This window comes from Haliotis asinina, chromosome 16 (genome assembly GCF_037392515.1).
Source record: "Haliotis asinina isolate JCU_RB_2024 chromosome 16, JCU_Hal_asi_v2, whole genome shotgun sequence".
Taxonomy (NCBI): domain Eukaryota; kingdom Metazoa; phylum Mollusca; class Gastropoda; order Lepetellida; family Haliotidae; genus Haliotis; species Haliotis asinina.
In genome coordinates this window covers 40,321,537-40,336,300 of record NC_090295.1, presented here as the reverse complement: position 1 = coordinate 40,336,300, position 14,764 = coordinate 40,321,537, and the positions used below count along the sequence as shown (strand labels likewise).

At 42.7% G+C, this 14,764-nt stretch overlaps 1 protein-coding gene across 2 annotated transcripts; it reads right to left on the bottom strand.

Annotated features, from left to right (window-relative positions):
- Positions 1-420: 420 nt before the first annotated feature.
- Positions 421-14,581, bottom strand: LOC137267940 (cytochrome P450 4F6-like). 2 transcript variants are annotated; one of them, XM_067802392.1, is made up of 11 exons: positions 13,960-14,581; positions 9,633-9,780; positions 7,764-7,939; positions 6,076-6,200; positions 5,269-5,331; positions 4,198-4,321; positions 3,693-3,822; positions 3,258-3,387; positions 2,293-2,571; positions 1,709-1,774; positions 421-1,223 (listed from the first exon to the last, which is right to left on the bottom strand). In XM_067802392.1, the coding sequence occupies exons 1-11, from the start codon at positions 14,137-14,139 to the stop codon at positions 1,112-1,114; spliced, it is 1,533 nt and encodes a 510-aa protein (XP_067658493.1). In that variant the 5' UTR covers positions 14,140-14,581; the 3' UTR covers positions 421-1,111. The 2 variants fall into 2 exon arrangements, with proteins under 2 accessions (XP_067658493.1, XP_067658492.1); XM_067802391.1 differs by lacking the exon at positions 9,633-9,780 and adding an exon at positions 9,821-9,971 and having other exon boundaries at positions 13,960-14,388.
- Positions 14,582-14,764: the final 183 nt, after the last annotated feature.

The window sequence follows — 14,764 nt, the reverse complement described above, 5'->3', positions numbered from 1 at the left end:
TTGCGATATTTTGCTCTGTGGTTAAGTGGTGGACATAAACAAGAGTGTCCACATCGATACAATCAAATCCAACTCAGCTGTGTGTATCGAAAACGTGAATCGGCTACATCGAAATCGTGAAGTACCTAATGCCAACGTCTGCTAGTTTACAAGAAGTTAGACCAGGTTCTGCTACTACTTGATATTCCCATTTGTGCGCGTGCGTGCGTTCGTGTGTATGTGTGCGCGAGCGCGTGCTCATTCGTTTCAGACAGCAGGCCGTCAAAACAAACAGTAGCATGAGAACTAGCTCGTATTTTACGACGCTTCGTTCAGTATGTAAAACGACGGTTTAGTGGCTGAAGAATTCCTGCACAGTATATAATCGCAATAAGCGCCAGGCCATGGTTCGTAATCAAACATAAAGGACACTCGTGTGCATTCGGTTTAACATATTTAATCTTTACATAATAACTCATATAAACAATTTGACAGCAACCATTCATCACATCGTATTGATGTAAAAACATAAGATTTTAATGAATAACAGAGTGACCTTATTATACACTTGCCGCGCGGATTTCAACTGACACCATAAGCTCAGTGGGGAAATACAATATGACCCCGAATTAAAATATTAGTTTTTCTTCTGGTTGCCGACAGATGGATGAAATAAAAGGAAGCTACGTAATTAAACATGTTTACGGCTACGGAAGTCGTATGGAAGTGTCGTACATCGTAGTACAGGGACATACGCAAATAAACAATAGTGAACACATTTTGCACATCATCAATAACATCTCTGCAATGTCTCACGATCTACGTACAAAACACTGTGAACGCTCAGTCTACGCACGTCAAAGTTTCACTGATAAAAATAATGAGACCAAAAAACTTATAGCAGATAATGCCTTATAAAGTGTCCACGGATAAAAAAACAGTCTGCACGCACACCTGTTTGTTAATCAAAAACAATCTCCACACGGATATTTCTGAATTAACAACAACACACATGTACAATCAGTACATCCATACATGCAATAAGACACGAATTTGAAGAACAACCAAATAATTGCCCACAATCACAAGTTCGCGGTGTCAAGAGTCCCATTCATTTTCTCACTGTCCGGCATCACCGACTCTTCTGCCTCAGTTTGGCAAATACCCGGATGCCGTTCATCGACCTCATTACAGCAGCCACTTTCCTCTTGACTGGATAAGCCGGGTCTATCTCCAGCCGGTATCTACAACATTCATCATGACAATGTAAACTTCCGGTGTGGAAATCGTACAACTCAATATCTGAGACGGATAATCAGGTTTAGTTTGGATGAGTAATTGGCATTCTATACTTACTTAAGTAAGTACTTTGCCTATAGTCACACGCTGTATTTCTCATAACGTGTAGGGTATATGATGGAGAGATGGGAGATTGGTGTATGGCTACGACAGATTGTGCCCCTGTTCCACATTTCAGAGGCTCCCTGTCGTCTGGACGTATGTTTTCCGTAATTATCTTTTTCCCTAGGTCTACTAGTGCATGCGAAATTGTGTCCTCCCTATGTTTCACATCCACACCTATACACTTGTGAACGATCGAGCAACATTCACACCCATATACCCGTGAAGGATGTAAACAACATTCACACCTACATACCCGTGAAGGATGCGAGCAACATCTACACCTATATACCTTTGAAAGATGCAGGCAACATCCACACCTACATACCTGTGAAGGATGCGTGCAAGTAGCACCTTCTCCTCATTCATGGCAAAGTGCTGGCCGATGCAGTTTCTGGAATTGACAAATTTCAGTTAAATGACTGGCTACAGTTGACGTACAGGAAAGGACCTGTACACGTTCCGATCCAACAAGACTATCCTATACTTAAAATACTCAACATAAAAGCTGAAGTGAACTTTCACCATATCACATAATCATGTTCCGTGTACCGTGTAATATAATGTCTATTGTGTAACAAATATATGAAATGAACTGGGGTGGAAAAATAAATACAGAGCAGCAGAGAAGCTTTGGTGAAGGGCAGTAGTGTTTAATGTCTTTCAAAACTGTATATCCTGAGCAATATCAAGGTAGTATATTGTGGGCACTATTCCTCCCCTGTGAAAATTGCGGTGGGCTGAGTTCCTGTAGGCAATGTACCTGTGAGCATAGTTGGGTACACCTACCTGGAATCCGCCATTGAATTAAGGTGTGAGTGCAGAACAGGGTGAAGGTCACGCAACGTAGTTAATTACCGCGCGTGAAGACATGAAGGGAGTTATCAGAGGTTCAACCTGTGTTCAACCCACCTGGGACCAGCTGAGAAGGGCACAAAAGCGTAGCTATCCTTGCCCTGCATGTTTTCGGGAAAGAAACGTTCTGGCTTGAACTCCCAGGGATCGTCCCAAACTTCCGGGTTATGGTGAAGGTTGAGGAGGTGCACAGTGCAGATGGAGTCCTTGGGGAGGGTGATGCCGTCGATAGTGATAGGCTGGGTCAGTTGACGCTGGATGAACGGCACGGGGCAGTGAAGTCGCATACCCTCCTTGATGACGCAGCCAAGATAAGACAACTCTGGCAGCTCGTTCCTGTAAGGAAATGTTCCAGGGAACTGATTCGAACTCCACTGAGATCAAGGCGATGAGACCATGATGGTCGCAGTCTGATTTTGTGGACGTAAATGTACAAAATGGCTTAGCCTCTTCGTTTCGTTTATTTTAGAATCAGCCAAGGACTGGTCGGATTTCACAGCTCATGACTGAAAAGTGTAACATCTTAAATTGCGAGACTCGAGAAGGTCCCGGTGTAGAATAGGCCTTCAGCAACACATGCTTGCCGTAAAAGGCTACAATGCTTGTCGTAAGAGGCGACTAACGGGATCGGGTGGTCAGGCTCGCTGACTTGGTCGACACATGTCATCGGGTCCCAATTGCGCAGATCGATGCTCATGTTGATCACTGGTTTGTCTGATCCAGGCTCGATTATTTACAGACTGCCGCCGTATAGCTGGAATATTGCTGAGTGCGGCGTAAAACGAAACTCACTCACCCACTTACTCATTCTTAAATTGCGAAAAATGACAAACGCGGTACTTGTTGCAATATTCTAGCCACAGCATGGCGAGGATGATTCATGCAGCCTTGTGCAAACGAGTCTGGAACACATGAGGAGGGCACTCTATAACCACCGCGCCACATCGACTCCAGAAAACAAATGCTCCACAGTCGTTACTACCACTATTATACTGTCGAAACTCCAGTAAACAGTTACAAACCAGTCGATAACTTCTGGGTCTTTCCCATCCAAGATGGCGTCAACTTCCGCCTGTACCTTGTCTTGTATGTCTTCGTGTGTGGCAAGCGAGTACAAAATCCACGAGATGGCGCTAGCTGTTGTGTCGTGGCCTTGAAGAAAGCATTGTGTTATATGTTATCCGATGTATATGAGCTAGCATCATCATCGCGAAAAAGCACAGAACAACGAGGGATCGTCCATTCATTAATTTGATAACGCTATTGCCGTCTGCAAAAATAATTTATTCTAAAAGGGAACAGTATTCTGGAAAAAGCAAGACGTCGGAACGCGGGTCTGCAGCTCACCTTCATTTTATAGTTGATAATTGCAGAATTATTGTGCTGAAGGGATGTTGTCTCTGTAACATTAAGCCAACTGCATGATACGATGAAGTCAAATGTCTCGTAACCCTCACCTTCAAACAGGAATGTGTCGACTTCGTTCCTGATCTCCATGGACGTAAGACCGTCCCCGCTGTCGTCCCTGGCGGTGAGGAGGACGTCGAGGAAGTCCAGATATTTCTTATTAGCGGGTCCCTCTCGGTCCTGAAATTTGTGGTGGAAAATCAGTGTCCATATAAGCGCACAATCAGTTCATAAAGATTCAAGGGTACTGTTGCCTCTCTTACATAACACTTAGACCTCTGTAAGGAATGCGGTAATATTCATGGGTGTTAGGTGGGTTGGTTGGGTGTCACCCTACCGTACCAGCTTCGATTACGATCTAACCTTCTTCTCCGAAATGGAACATTCCTGTTTAAGTCGTAAACAACAACCAAAAGCAATAACAGTCTGAGTAGCCTTGTATAAAACGTAGCCTGGATCTGCAGCAAGGTTTTCAAGATTGAAACACGAAGGATCATGAGGTGGTACATTTTAACAAACCCTCACTTTAACCTCACAATCAAAGAGAATACTAACTAGAGTCTCGCGCCTCTTCTTAATGAGGTTCTCGGATATGGAGTGGACGAAATCGCACTGCTGCTTGAATCTGCGCCCCATCTTGGTGCAGCTGAAGACGAAGTCGTTGTACAGGAGAGGGTTCCTGCAAGAACAAGACACTGCTTCTAAAACGTATGGACCATGAAGGCACAGGCATAGTGCTAGCTTCTTAGTATATGCACACTATTGACATGCAAGGGTTCGGCAACCTTACATAAATATCGTAACTGTCCTTTACTTCGCACAAGGTGACGTGACACAACATGGGTTTGAAGACAAGTAGATTGCTAACTGAAAGATTTGAACCAGATTTAAAAGGAACGGTATATTGGCCATAGTCTTGTCTCATTACAAGAGAGTATTTCTTAAAAAGCTTTAGGAAACTAAACATTGTGTAGACGCACTCATAGTATCAGAATCTGCATGGTAGCTGAACATTGCTCCAGAGGAAAGGATAAACAAGGCAGTCGGTAGTACTGACAGAATGTGCTGTTTCCTTGTTTTTCCTAAGGTTTCCTTGGCATATGTTCCAGACTTAGTTGGGGGGGGGGGGGGGGGGGGCAGTTTCCCAAATGACTATAGTTTGTCATGAAATGCATGTGGACCCTTTTTTGTAAATAACTCTTCATCCAATGATCCAATCTATCTCAAACTTTGCATGTGGATGTTTTGTCAGACAACATAATCACGTTGCAAATCACCGATTTTATGCATTTCTATGAAATCTGTCTATGTAACTGTCAAGAACACTGATAGCTTGCAGAGGGAGGGGGCCAATGACCTGTAACAGCGGCAGTGTTGAGTCAGAAAGGTCAACGTTTGTCAATGTGGGTCAGCTCTGCACGTTACAGGCATGCAGAGGTGTCACGGGTTCATTTCCAGAAAATAGCCGGCGAATGACTCTCTGATCACCCTGATAGCAAAAGAATCTAACTTCGGATGCCTACCTTTACAACAAAAAAACGGGTCCACATGCATTTCATACCAAACTAGAGGTGCAGATGGACACCGGAAATAGAATTAATGGAAGGCCTGTAACTCATGACAAACCTTCCTCTTTCGAACCACATCTCAGACAGCTCATTGACGGCCACAACGTATGGGTGACTCTCCCTGAAAACAAAACAGACTGAGATTATAATATCATTGACGAGTGACATAAGAGTGAGTGAGTTAGTGGGTATGGTTTTACACCGTTAGCAATATTCCAGCACAAAGTATCGCGGCGAGGGACACCAGAAATGGGCATCAAACCAGGGTCCTCGGCGTGACGAGCGAACTCATTAACCTCCAGGCTACCCCACCGGTCTAGTGTGATAAGATGCACGAGAATCAGTATCGTCTCGAGGTCTATGATGTGCCTGTATACAACACTATGTAGCCACCCGTTCACCTGAATATCCTCATCATATACCCATTTTATAACATTTACATTGTCATCATGTAACCATTTTATAAAATTTACATTGTCATCATGTACCCATTTTATAAAATTTATATTGTCATCATGTACCCATTTTAAAAAATTTATGTTGTCATCATGTATTCATTTATAATGATTATATTGTACTTATATTGTATATATCATGTACCAATTTATGATATTTACATTGTCATCATGTACCCATTTTATAAAATTCATATTGTCATCATGTACCCATTTTATATAATTTATGTTGTCATCATGCATTCATGTATAATGATAATATTGTACTTATATTATATTTATCGTGTACCAATTTATAATATTTATATTGTCGGCATGTATCCATTTTATAGTATTTATATTGTCATCATGTACCCAATTTACAATACTATATTATCATCATGTGTACACCCTTTCATATGAGTACCTACCCCTTCATCTGTATATTGTCATCAAATGACATGGCACACTTCAGGATAACTTCCAGCGTGCAGAGGCTGATATGGCTGAACACCTCAAAACTCTCCCCCTTCTCCTCGTAAGGCGCTATTTTCCGCTGCAAATTAAAGAGACATACTCAATTACACCGCATTATTCAGAGATAAGACGGAACTCAGTTTAGCATAGGCGGCAAGCTAAACGTTAAACAGAGACATGGTGGTGGTGAAAGTGTATCACTAGAGGCAAGGTCACACTAAGAGTGGCTTTTGCTGTTTGGCGTTTGCTGGACGCACAAGATGGCCAACAGTCAAGCACGTCACAAGGTCTGACCACGCTGACCATTAAGATACCTCGAAGAGTGTGTTCCTTGGACCACTCCTAACTATGAGTCCCCATTTGGACGCTATACTCTCAGTGTCACACCATGATGAGTCGTGCGGAGCCCAGAAGGTGGTCCCACGCCAGGAGTACTGGTTCGTTTCCAAAAATAATAACAATGTGTGAAGATTCACACATTAACTGTCACCAAGGGTAGTTTTACCAGGACGCGGTGGTAATCTAGGAGTGTAAGGCCTACCGTGCGTCAACACAAGTTCAACACTTGACTCTTACAATCGACATTAGGCTCCGTCTTTCCCAGGAATTTGCCCTTCCTCTTTTGGTTTTGAAAATTATTTATGACATGTTTCATTTTGGGGTTCCTTCAACATATAACGCCGGTAATACATAGTATACTCTACCTTCACTGATAAAAACACTCTAGCAAGATATTTTGTATTTCTATATTACCATCAAGACATCATTTATCCTCAGCCGTCACATAGCATCTCATTCTGCTGCATAAGCATATTACTCCACCATCCCTCTTTCTAGACCCTATTTCCCAGCATCTTCACCTCAAAATATGTGTAAAACCTTTATCCACCTTCACCTCCATCCTTCACCAGCAACATACCACATACTCCAACATCTGCAACATGGGCATTTCATCCTTATCTTACACACACTTTAATCCTTCAACAGCAATATATCCTATATTCCCACACCTTCAGACCCGTGAAGATCCGGGGCAGAATAGGTCTTCAGCAACCCATGCTTGCCATAAAAGGCGACTATGCTTGTCGTAAGAGGCGACTAACGGGATCGGGTGGTCAGGCTTGCAGACATGATTGACACGTCATCGGTTCCCAACTGTGCAGATCGATACTCATGGTGTTGATCACTGGTTCAGACTCGATTATTTACAAACTGCCGCCATATAGCTGGAATATTGCGGAGTGTGGCATAAAACGAAACTCACTCGCTCACTTCAACACCTTCACCATTAACATTCCGTCCCTCGCTGTAATGCATTTTGTCTTGCCCTGGGGACTCGGGGAACATAAACAAACCCCGAGGGTACATGAGCCCATGGCCCCCTCGCGACCAGAGAACAACTTATACATTCGTAACTACTCGTCTCTTTCCGTGACCTACAAGAAGACGCCACCCGGCTTGCCGGAATGACACGAGTAGTTACGAATGCAACTTACAGTGTACTTCCCAACAAGCAAACTACTTTTCTCCCTCATTCGCAATATGTACCCTATATCTCATCACAAGCAATACCGTGGTGATATGCCTGGAATATTGCGGTGTATAACTATAGTCACTCACACATTCACAAGTATGTACTCACCAACAATACGTCGGCCGCCTTGTTGTACACCTCCATGTAGGGTTTGAGGATGTCGAAGTGGAAGGCTGGCGTCAACAGCCTCCTAGATCGGGCCCAGCGCTGACCACTGGCTATCAGCAACCCTTCTCCAAGCCAGGGCACAGCGAACTGGTAGGCTCCAGACATGGGCTTTGGTTCTGAAAATACCATTCGAATATGAACACAAGTCCACACTAGTCTGCGTTAGATGTGTCACAGCAGTGTGTAAGGTATTGCAGGAACCGTTTGAGGTTTTTTTTATCAAAGGATCTTACCGATATTCGAGTTATGCGGCAGCACTTTCCAATAATCGTGTCTGGACTAGACAATCCAGTGATCAATATGATGAGCATGTACGGGCTGCATGAGCTAGTGCAGCAGCAGAATCATCAGCTCATTAAAACGGGGTGTACATGAACGGTCAAACTCCTAACACCCTCTGTGCCATGTAGGTCACACACATTATGGAGTTAAGAAATAGTTTGAAGTGTGACAATCAGGTCAATATTGTGACTTCCCCTGGAATATCAGTAAGGAAAGTTTATTAATATTAATAATGACATGACAGTACGTCATGATGTCCGTAAACGCTATTCGTTCTTATATAACTTGTCAATCGACAACCAGATTGACAGATTCTTTAAATAACAATGGAAACTGTATCTGGTGTTAGGGCTGGAACGGGTACTCGGGTACTCGAATTCCTGTCGTGTACACCTGGACTCGAGTTCTATTTCTAGGAATCGTGTACCGGGAAAGGGAGAGAACCCTGTAATGACAAGGGCAGGTAATAATTTGTCTTTTCCATTATTGACGTATCACACATTTACATCACTGGCATTGCCCCGTTAATGAGAGTTATTATTAACGTAATTTATTTGCCCATTGCAGTCAGTAGTCAAGTTACAGTAACAGCAGGAACGAAAAGTTCGGTGTTTTAACGAGGAATGTAAGTCATCAGTTTCAATGTCTTGTTGAGTTGACACTTCCGGGTACTCGATTCCGATTCGGGCAAGTACATGCGAATACTCGATTCCATTTCGCGTCCCAGCCCTACCTGGTATACAGCAGTGTATAAAATAATCCAAATATCCAACCAGAAAATGGATTTAATCAAACCAGACAAGAAGATATGGTGGATTTACCCAGATGAATGGAACATCTAAAATTTTTATCAGCCATCGGCATGGCTAGCTGTAAATTTAGACAGTACGTCAGAAAGCTAGCCCGTCTCGGCAGTCGGACGTGACTTATTTCATACACTGTACAAAGTTGTGCAAAATGCGTCATACATTGTATACATGGTGTTATTGTATAGCTCTGTCGTTTCAGCATTTATATCCTGTATGGAATTAAACTGGGTGTACGGAGCGTCAAGTATACATAACACATATGTAAAGAACATGTCATACAGGCTGCTTGCTGAGAGGCTAAAACAGACTGTAAGTGTTGCTGCATCAGAATGTTTGTTTGTTCAAAGCTGTACCCAGCAATATTCCAATGGCTGCCCCGTGAATAATAGAATCCAGTGATCAACAGTATAAGCATCGATCTACACAAATGGTATAGAATGAGATGTCTCAGCTACGTCAGCCTAACCACCCGATCCCCTTATAGTCGCCTCTTAAGACAAGCATTAGTTGCAATTCTACCCTGGATCTTCAGGTGCAGACAAGCATTGGTTGGTGAAGAGCAAGTCTATCCCAGATCTTCACAGGTGTAGACAAGCAGTGGTCGCTGAAGACTATTTCTACCCCGAATCTTCTCGGGTATAGACAAGCAGTGGTTGCTGAAGATCAGTTCTACCCCGGATCTGCACGGGTACCTGTATGGGGAAGCGTCTCGTCTAACCTGATGTCTTCAGAAGCTGTTTCACTACATCCGGGTGATGAAGAGTCAGAACGGGTCTGAAAGGACCAGCCCATATTCGGAAGAAACGTGGATTCTTCAGCATCAACCCATTGATGTATTTCATCCGCTCTTCGGTGTCTCTGGAAAGCTTGACGGGAAATAAAGAGTGTTATACAACAAGAACTAACCTGATGTTTTCAGGAGGAGCTTTACTGACTCGGGGTGACAGCACATTATCATGGGTCTAAACGCTCCCTGCCACATTCTATAGAAGTACTTGTGTTTCCGCATCAACCCGTCCATATACTCCATCCGTACCTCCGTCTCCTTGCCCCTTACCTTAACACAAAGCTCGTGTTAGTGAGTGAGTGAGTGAGTGAGTGAGTGAGTGAGTGAGTGAGTGAGTGACAGTGAGTAAGGTAGAGAGAGAGTGGTTGACTGAATCAGTGGGTTTTTGGTTGGCTGACCTATTGGTTGACAGAGTGAGTGGGTTGATTTGTGAGTGGTTGAGTGAGCGAGTTATTGCGATTTAATGTCGCTTTAATTGATGCCCGAAATACAACACTTGAACAGTGTAAGGGTATAGTATGAATAGAAAGTCGAATCTGACACAGGTTTGACGGGATAACTGTCACCCCAGTCGGAGGATGGGAGTTAGTAGGGACTGTCAGTTGGTGTGAGTTAGTTGGCGTGAATTCGTAGATGGGATTTAGAAAGAGTATTTTAGTATTCAGCAGAAATGGATCGAAGATATGGCTTGGGATGTGTGGGAGGGTGGAAAATGGCGCGGAAGAGAGAAATGTATTTTATGATAATTTTATTATGACATATATTAATAATCATATATATTGATTTCTTTCCCAGAATAACTTCTGGTTCTGGCAAATGCATCACTATTTACAAATACACACGTGTAAAGTCACTCTCAGCAATGTTAGAATTATGTGGAGACGGTCATTCTGGACCAGACAATACAGTGATTGATCGTATGCCTGACGATCCACTGTGACTGAATGCGGTAAACTACAGTAAATCAAAACTGGCCCCCACCCCCCTCCCAAGCCATTGCCTCGACCTGCACTGGCAGCAGAGAACATGTACTCCTAGAAACCGAATCATTCATTGATCAGTTCAAAGTTTCACAGAATAAGGGGATTATCAAAACTGTCTGTATAACTTTAATACAAACATATATAATACATAACTGTCCAAAAAGCCTACAAGCTACCTCTCTGCCCGCAGATCTAGATCTGATGCCATTTACTTAGAATGTTGCGTAGGATGAACTCGTAAATCAGCCTCTGAGTTATCGGAAGTTAAGTAATCGAAGAATTCAGAACAACACATCTGATTATTTCTCGAAATACGTCAAGTCTGAATATAAATAATGAGACTACATAGTTAGGAACCGTTTACACACACTGTTGTTTTCGGTGCTGTAGCTTGTGGGGTTTGAACGGCAATTCCGTCATGGAAACACTAGTGTTCTGCGAGAGGTTTTTCTAGGTAAAATTGAAGTACATACATGTAATTTAATGTTCACAACAACGAAAAGATAAGGGATCGAGGCATCAAACATCCTTCACTCAGACAAGGCGACCGACATTCGTCCAGGATTTACCTGACGCAACCTTCTGTGGATGTTTCTTCACGCAGAGTAACACGTTCAAGTAGAACAGATCTGGGGCTCCCTTCACGAAGCAGTTAATTAAGGTTAACGTTAACTCCCATTCTTTAACATTGCACTAAGGTGGGTGACCTTCGATCACCTTGGTGCTTTGTGAAAGGGGGCCCTGGACAGCCAGACTTAGTATGCAGTTATTTCAGTAATGTGGGATGACTTAACATGACATTATGTTATTGACATGAACTGTGGAGCCCTAGCTAGCCAGTACATACCAGTGCCCTCACCGCCAACCTGAAATCAACACCTCAATTAATAACGCAAAGATTGCGGGATGATCGGTACCAGAATGAAAGACCTAAGTACACATGATCTCAAGAACCATTAATATGTGCAATAAGGAATCCAGAACAATGACACAGACTACCGGAAACGGAAATGGTTAGTGCGCAATACCTAATGATCATGAACGAGTAAGACTTAATTAGAAATAGAATTCAATCCACATGACTCAAAAATATGGAACGAACGTGAAGATGTCATTTATATGATGAACATTTCGCGTGCAATTTCTGGACTGTCAATTGAATTTAAAACACAACGGTTTCCTATTGTATATTAATACATAAACTGAATAAAATAGTCGTTTTGCAAGTATACAGATGTTTCTAAACATATGTATAAAATTGTGTTAGGAACACTAAGCACAGATGCTACAGTTCGGAACAAAGAGACTTTTTAAAGAAACATTTAAATATTGGGTCAACGTAGCAAGAAAAATATTTTATACAAAATTGGAGATTACATAAATGCAATCATTTTACCTTCAGAAAGCAATAAATTGCACCTGTGAGCATCTATATTTTAAAACTTTCCCGCGAGAGCATGCTCCTGGACTCCTATAGATCCTCGATCGCTTCGAAGCCTCGAACGTGAATACTGCTCCCCAAACCAAAAAAACCTAACTACTGTACTGGACTGTCAGTGTTACGAACTGGTGTATGCGGACGGGAGCTTGCTATAGGTTGAAAGAACAAGGGTTTTGTTGGTTGGTTGGTTTGGTTTTTTTGTTTTCTTTTGTTTATAACACAGTTTTCGTAAGTGTTAGAGATTATGCACATAAAGATTTAAAATTTACATTTTTCCGGTATGTTTAAGTTTTTAATAATGTAATTTAGATCTAGTTGGATTTAGTTTTGCTGACTAAAAGAACGGTCTATGTTAAAATTGTACCATCTCCAGTCATTTTGCGTGGGGTTTTTTTTGGGTGTGTGTTGTTTTTGGGGGGTTTGTATCACATGTGTTGTTCGACGGTGATAAGGTCACGTGTACCCACTTGCCTGGCAACGAGATCACGTTAAACAGCACGTCTCCATGTTATCGCATATCATACACAGAGTGCTGAGGTTATCTACAACTGTGCAGAAAATACAGAACTCGCGCACTATAAACTCCCCAACCAAGGTTAGATGGCGATAAGACCCGTGAAGGTCCTTCAATAGGCCTTCACCAGACCATGCTTGCCGTGAAGGGCGCCTATGCTTGTAGGAAGAAGCGACCAACGGGTTGACACGTCATCGGTTCCCCATTGCGCAGATGCTCATGCTGTTGATCACAGGATTGTCTGGTTCAGACTCGATTATTTACATATAGCTGGAATATTTTAGGTTGCCTCCCATCCGGGATTCGAAAACAAATCTCAGCGTCAAATAGCATCGTCTCATTAAGAGTTTAGTTTTACGCCGCACTCAACAATATTCCTACTATATGGTGGCCATCTGTATTTTATCGAGTCTAGACCAGACAATCCAGTGATCAACAGCATGAGCACAGATCTACGCAATTGGGATACCATGACATGTGTCACCCAAGTCAGGGAGCCTGACCACCCGATCCCATTAATCGCCTCTTACGACAGACATGGGTCACTGAGGATCTATTCTAACCTGTATCTTCACGGTCAGCAGTCTCCTTAGTCAAAGTAGCTTCCACAAATAGAAAAGTCTGACATCTGGATACATGAATGAAGGTCTGTGTATACCTGCTGACCTCTAAATGTATCTGTGGGCTACTGTGGTACTCAAAGACTCAATGTAAGGTTCAAACATTAGAATTCGAAAGGATAAGCTGTGCATATGCTATTTTGTCAGGTCACTGTCCTAAAAAGGATCACAAACGTGATAAAAGAACATTTTTCTGAAAGAGATTATTATACTTAAATGGGTTAATAAGCTCGTTTTCATGGGGTAGAAGCCTTTCTTCTAAACGCCGCAGTCAACAGAGTTCATTTGCGGTATCAATATGACCCGGCAGCATAAAGTGGAAGGACAGCGTGCAGCAAACTTTAGTGCAATCCATGAGCACGATAACAGTGTTCTCAAACCCGGAAATATACTCAGGCAAATCTGGGATTCGAATCAAGACCTCTGCAGTTCTCTGCATTTGTACGTGAGATTACTGTGCCTCACTGGCCTTGTGTTAATATTCCCTGAGTGAAGCAGGGCGTATTGAAACCATAACACTGTATAAAACAGTCTGACCTGACATATACGGCCCTGACCTAGAATACACCAGTGACTGATTTCTTTCCTAACTAGAAGTTATTGATTCGGGTTTTTGATCTATACACCTTGTACAATATGAGGCATAACCCGTAACATGACTGTCTTTCATATCCGAGCTAAACATGCATCTGTGACAAACCTTATGTAAATTGCCCCATATCCAGTGGAAGTCTGTCTCGCCGGGGAGACTGTTGTAGAACTTGAACATTCGTCTGTATCGTATAATCCCCTGCATGAGTTTCATTAGACCCAATAGAGCAAGGAGGAGACCTGCCCCCCGCCATCGAGACAGGGACAGGACATAGGTGTAGATACTCATAGCTTAGCAGGTGAACGCTCACAATGTCCTCCCTGAACGCCACCAGCGTGAATGGCTATTCGACGTCCCAGCTGAAAATGTACGTGATTTTGATCACCTATGTCAAAGTCCACATATCTTTTGTCACCCGCTTACGATACTCCAATTTCACGAGATCGCTCACTGGTGCGATATAGTGTTATAAGGTAGATAACTCTCTTCGTTAGCGACGTCCATGACAGTCGGTGTTTTGAATTTGCCTTCATACACACGTGAGCTGTATATCGTCACGTCCTGTGTCACACAAACCTAATATCAGTTCCACTGATACGATTACGCCCTGCGACGGTCCAGCGCGGATCAATGTTGAAGTGTTAGAGGTATATGATCCTAGTGCTGCGGAAAGCGTCCTAAATAATGGACGCAGGCAGTGTACGCAATTACCACTGGCCCGCTAGCCTGTGACAAGTAAAAATCCATTCGGACCAGTAAATATCCAGTCACTGACCCGACAGGGTAATGAATTTCATAGACGCGTTTTGTCAATATATCACTCTCTAAGACTTTTTAAGTTAATAAACGTTTAAATCATGCATGATTATGGCCTGATAAAAATATTCATCATATCAGCATTTCATTACTAAAC